Source organism: Gloeophyllum trabeum (assembly GCF_000344685.1).
Source record: "Gloeophyllum trabeum ATCC 11539 unplaced genomic scaffold GLOTRscaffold_00093, whole genome shotgun sequence".
Classification (NCBI taxonomy): Eukaryota; Fungi; Basidiomycota; class Agaricomycetes; order Gloeophyllales; family Gloeophyllaceae; genus Gloeophyllum; species Gloeophyllum trabeum.
Window position 1 is genome coordinate 1 of NW_006920502.1, and position 6,000 is coordinate 6,000.

At 53.1% G+C, this 6,000-nt stretch overlaps 1 protein-coding gene across 1 annotated transcript; it reads right to left on the reverse strand.

Annotated features, from left to right (window-relative positions):
• Positions 1-2,401: 2,401 nt before the first annotated feature.
• GLOTRDRAFT_97267 (uncharacterized protein) lies at positions 2,402-5,972 on the reverse strand (the record flags this gene model as incomplete). The annotated part of the gene is made up of 5 exons (XM_007873309.1): positions 2,402-2,645; positions 2,779-2,790; positions 3,088-3,935; positions 4,236-4,656; positions 5,113-5,972. The coding sequence occupies 5 exons, from the start codon at positions 5,970-5,972 to the stop codon at positions 2,402-2,404; spliced, it is 2,385 nt and encodes a 794-aa protein (XP_007871500.1).
• Positions 5,973-6,000: the final 28 nt, after the last annotated feature.

The following is a 6,000-nucleotide window of genomic DNA, read 5'->3' on the forward strand; positions in this document are numbered from 1 at the left end:
CGATTAGGCTTTTCCCGACGAAGCGGGAGCAGCCTTGCCCTTGCCTTTGTCATTGCGAGCTTGCAGCAACGGGCAGGACGAGGCGAAGTGCCCGCCTTTGGCGCAAAAACTGCACAGCCCAAGGCGACGGCGACGATCCTTCTCCTCTTGTGAGAGCAGACCGCGCCGGATAGCGTCGACTTCCATCGGTACGACACCCGAGGGTGTCGACGACGAAGACGTCGGAGCTGAGGTGCTAGCAGAAGTAGTATAGTTAGTAGTTTGGGTTCGAGTAACATGAGAGGATGAAGAATAAGAAGAGGGAGCCTTAGCCTTAGTACGAGTCTTCTCAACCTCACGTTCGTGGAGGTTGTTGTCGAGCTCGATGGCAAGCTTGACGAATTCTTGGAAGTCGCCACGCTTCGTCCGGTGGGCTTCTTCCGGATACGAGCCAACTCGTCCTTGACAGTGTCCTTGAGACCCTTACGGAAGTAGCGAATCTTGATGTTTTCGCTGAAGTCGACGTCGGCAAGTAATTCGCTGAAGCGGGAGGCGTAGGCGGCAGCGGAGCCAGTCTGCTTGATCTCCTCGATCTTGTTCATAGCAGTGTTGCTGACGTTGGGATCTCCGAAGTGATCGCGGAAATCATCGCAGAAGCTCTCGTAGTCATCGAGGAGGTCGGGGCGTTGAAGCTTGAGCGCACGGTACCAGGACTGGGGATTGCCTTTGCCGAGATAGGTCCGTAGGTAGCCGGTCTTATGGCGATCAGTCGGGAGACGTGAGCCGGACAAGAAAATCGCATTGTCGATCTCGTCGAGGAAGGCGTCGACCTCCGCGGCGTTGCCGGTGAAAGTGCGGGGCTTCTCGAAGTTGGCGGCACCGGAGGAGACAGCGGAGTCACCAGAAGGAATCGCGGAAGTGGCTGACGCTCTGGCAGCTGCTTCGGATGCAGCCTGTGTGGCAGCGGCGGCAGCCTGGGTGGCCTGCTGCGCGGCGGCGGCGGCGTGTTGCGCGGCTTGCCTCGCTTCGCCGAGCGCATCGTGGAGCATCTTTACTTCGTCAGCGAGAGCGTGAATCATACCTGACTGCTCATTTTGTGTCTCGTATAGTCGTTCCAACGCCCGACCTATATCGGTCATGTTCGCAGGGGCGTTGGTTGACTCAGCGGCGACAGGAACGGATCCCGAAGGTTCTCCGCCCCAAGCAGTCTGTTGATCACTTAAAGGGTCCATTCTGATTAGTAGAAGTGGCCTCGAAGGCGTTAAATATTAAAGTTAGATTGAAGTACGATACCGGATTCGTCGAGCGTCGAGCACGACGGTGAGAGAATTCCCAGCAGCGAAGCTTCCAAATAAGGCAAGCGTAGTATTCGAATGAGTGTGAGCGGTCGAATCAAACTGTAACGGTCAAGGCGACCGAAACCGAAGCACAGACGTAGAACGGGAGACGAGTAGACGCTGAGACCGTACTGGCGTTGATTCGACGGGAAAAAGGGGAGAGTACAGGAAGCTACCGGTATAAGTGACCGTTTGACTACTCCTAACTGTCAGATACCGGAAACGGAAGCCGAAAGGTACATGGTAGATACGGTGTCATCCGCGAGGGCCGTCGGCCGAATACATGCTTGCACTGCGTTCTAGAGCCAGAGTCCGTTGTCTATCTAAGAGTGACCGTTAAGATAAACATAAGACAAAATAGGAAATAGTCCGTTGAAACATAGGAAGTGGCTGTGACGGCCTTAACCGTCACACGTTTCTACTCGAGAAAACCCTCCTTACCGTGGAGGTCGGGGATGTATGATAGTAATTCAACTTACAGTATTGACAGCACCAGCGTGTTTAGAGGCATCGTTTGTAAGTCGGTTGATATAGAATGCACATAATGTTGTCGTAGACAGTATCTCACTGCGGGCAGAGACCGATGTCCCGCCGGCGGGCCCGGCATGCCAGGAACATCTCCCGGTTGGGAGAACACTTTCCTAGAATGGTCCTTGCTGGCTAATGACCTGGACATGAAGAATGGCCTATGAGTGAACAAAGAAAGGTCTGCAGGACATTTACTATTAATATGGTCCCCAAAAATAAGGGGACATTTAATTAACATTGTCCTTTCATTCTTCATGTCTGAATCATGTTCCGCTACGGTGCATCGTAGGAAAGTGTTCTCCCACCCGTACCGTGGAAGATGAATGTTTGGTGGTGTGACACCGGTGCTTGCCCGCTGTGTCTGGCGGAAATACACGAAGAGTATTGATAATAAGGAAAACATAGCCATGGCATATGTGTTTTTGATCACTACTACTACAATTTCCCGGTATAAGCCTAGGGGCATCGGGAGCTCTCCATGTGCAAATCAGGTAAGTGTAACTACCCCACGAGATGTTAGAATCACGTTAGTTGGGACGGTCCCGCTGTTCGGAACCTCACGGAGGGCGAGTCCCCTCCTGATTCGTACCTCCCGCTGGGCGAGGCAGAAACGTCGTAGATGTATCTGCGTGCTGGCGAAAGCGATTCACGAGCTCGACTTGATGGAGTACGCAGGATTCACCCAAGGCAAGATCGCGATCTTCCGCGTCGCTACTCCCCGCCACGCAGACGAGCAGGAACAACAACGTGAGCCTTGCACGATGCAACGCCACTCGGCCTGCTAAACTCCTCGCCCTAATACTTCCCCATAAGGACGTAATAGATCGACAATGTACAGTGATCATTAGACTCACAACATAGATTCTGCCTCAATAGACCTGTTGTAGACGGTGGTCACGAGCCTAAGTGATCATGGTCAACTTAAAGCACGTACCTTAGCAACGAGCTTCATGTTCGCGGCAAACCAATGTCATCGCTACAATACTGTAGGAGCCATCAAATACCACATTGACCACAGGAGAGGACCCGGAGGACGAACTAATACATCTGGCTCGGCTCACCCAAATCACATCGTCTCCTACTTGACCTGTGACATCGACGGAAGGCGCAATAGAGACAAGAAGGCATCGATAGTGTGCCACATATCCATCAAGAAAATCGCAACAAATCACATTTCCAAAGCAAGCACGAAGTCTCCATTGGGGAATAAGGAAAGCGCAGATGGCGAACGAGATTCTTGAACCTTGCATCGAGCTCGTCGCTCTGGATGATACCGGACGGCGCATGGATCCCCAGCTCCTCGATCGGGTGCCCCTCTTCGTGGCGCTCCCGCAGGTAGCTTTCCAGAACGCCGAAGACGTCCTCGCACAGCGCGGGTATGTTCTCCGGAGCGCACCAGCTCCGGCGAGTTTCGTGGAAGTACAGTCGGAAACTCTTCAGGCGCGGGAACAACGCAGGGTGCGTCGGGTCAGTCGACCGAGCTGTTGTCGCGAAATGGGGGATGAGGTACCATGCGACCGCCGCGACTATTTCCAGACGTTCGACTTGCTGCAGTGACGTGAACTTCTCCGGGAGCCCGCGGATTTCCCATCCCTTGGGGAGGTCGCGGTGCGGGAACATGTCTTCGTGGACAAGCAGCGTCTGCACGTCTCCGAGGGGCAGGTAGTGATGCCAATATTGAGGATAACACCTACCCGAGTCATGGAAGCAAAAGTGACTCGGTGAAGGGTCGCGGTCATCGCTATCGTTGTGCGCATGAATTTCCGCGAATCTATGCACTATCTGACGGTTGGCTGTGAGGAATCGACTGACTAGATTCATCGCAGACGGCGCTCGGTCAGGAAGTATGTTCTGAAGGTCGCATTTCAGAACGAGAGTGACCGGCTGATCGATGATTAGATGGGATAAGACATGCATGCAGGTGGAGGCAGTGTAACTGCTCATGTAGAATTCCTCGAGATGAGGCAGCCTTGCAACGAGCAACTTGTCCGTCTTGACCGTGAAGTCTCCGACATCATCGCAAGGGATAAGGCCGTCAGAGCACAGTGTGAGCTTTCTTAGCATAGGTGTGTCCTGCAGAATGTCCACCAGCTGTTCGCATTCGGCGAACACCGATGTCAGAGTGAGGGATGTCAGGCTCCCGAAGAAGCCAGGAGTGCGATCATGGGCCAGGGGGTGGAGTGATACGTGACAGAGTTTTGGGAAGTAACCATGCAGGGCATCGATGTCAGAGCAGGCCACCCATTTCATACGATGGATATCCAGGGGTTTCCAAGTACGGGGCTTGCGTGCGAAGTGCGTGCATCGCGTATGATTGGAATTCGATGGTATCAGCACACAGTGTCAGAGAGGATGCTCGTCCGATGTGAGACCACTTGCACTTGATAGCACCTTCATAGATCTTTCGCGAGTGGGGTGATTCCATTCGCCTGGAGAAGTCCGGGGACTGATCATCGTACTCTGAAAGAGCTTGAATGACAATATGAAGGCGCAGGTTATTGCTGTGCTGTATGATAGTCTCGACGAGATCGGGATGACAGCTGTCGGGCTGGCGCCATAAACTCGGATAGCCCAACGCAACGTCCCTCCAGTAGCGGCACACGTGGGTGACAGGGAGCAAAACATCACTGTAGCGATCGTCGAGGACACAGAGAAATATATACCCGAGTATCTCTGGTGGAAAACGGTGCTGTGGACTGTGTGATCCTCGAGGTAAAACAAGTGAAAGCCGATTGGTGTCAGTGGTACTCCCTCTGGCAAAGTCCTCCGATCCCTCGTTAACAATGCTCTTGGGGTTATGAGCAGTGAGCATCTACAGGGAGAATGAGTGAGAAAAAACATTAGATGGGGCCAGCAACTGTGGACGATGGAATACCGTTGAGAGTAATGAACCGTAGCAAAATCACGGCAGGTGCTACTAGTATCGTACGAAAGGAGGTAGTCTCCATAGCTTCAGGAGCACATTGCCTGGAATACCCAAGTGTCTTCGACACTTCGTGCAAGGGACTGAGGCACGGTGTGGATGGACAGACTTGAGGATGTTGTGGCCAGTTGAACTTCAACTTGGTCTCCAGAGCCACGCTTCTTGGTCACGTCACAGCGCACGTGGTCTTCTGATCAAGCGGAAAACACTTGATCGTGAGTGCGTACGCGCTCCAGTTGCTCTGACCATAATGTCGTATGTTTCACATTTCCTACAGATACTAGCTGCTGTACAGCTGCTGCTGGTCCAAGGACGGTACCCAGATAGAATACAAGTTATACGGACTCTAGGACTGCCCTACCAACAAGAGGCTCGAATTCCTGACTAAACTCGTCTTGTGAAAGTAAGAAGGACGGTGCATGGATATGCAGTTCCTCAATCGCATTTCCCTCTTGCTGACGCTCACTCAAGAAGCACGCGAGGGCGTCAACCACGAGGGGGATCCGTGTCGCTGCCCCCTCAATCATATCATCGTGGTCCAGGTAAGACGGCCTGTATGTCACGCGCAAGTGGACTTTCAGACGCTTCACGGATTCAAACAAAGCGGGGTGGTCCCCCTGTCCAGAACGCTTCCTGGTGGCAAGCTGGGGAAGCAAGTATTCGGCGACCTCATCGATGACATCGAGGGCTTCCAGTTGCTTCATGCGCTGGAAATATCTTCGGAGATCCTTTATCGGCGACTTCTTCAATGTACCCTGGTGGACGCGCAGCACCTTGACATGCTCGAGCGGCAAGTTTTCATACCAGACCGAGGGGTGACAAGAGAATTCGTAAGGGATGTGAGGTGTGTAAACGTGAAGGCTGCTTGCTGAAGAGTCATGAGCTCCAGGTGTAAAACCATTCGCTCCGACGAAAGGCCAGAATGCACAGTGGACGTCGTCAATGAAGCTAACTTGCGCGCAGAGAAACTGCACGGTCCTGTTGGCCGTAAGGGAGCGGGTCATCAGGTCAATGGCCTCAAACAGTTGCCCTCCGCGTAAATCGTCAGAGTCGTTGTGGATATGAAGAGCGACGTGTTGGCTGAAGCTTAAGTGAGCGAGGAGGTGAGCGCTGCCGAGAGTAGAGAACGCTCTGATGTACAAGTTTTTCAGGTACGGGAGCCTTGCGACGGAGTCCCCCTCCGCTGTATCCTCTGGTCTCCGCATTCATGCTCATACCACATTGGTCATGCTC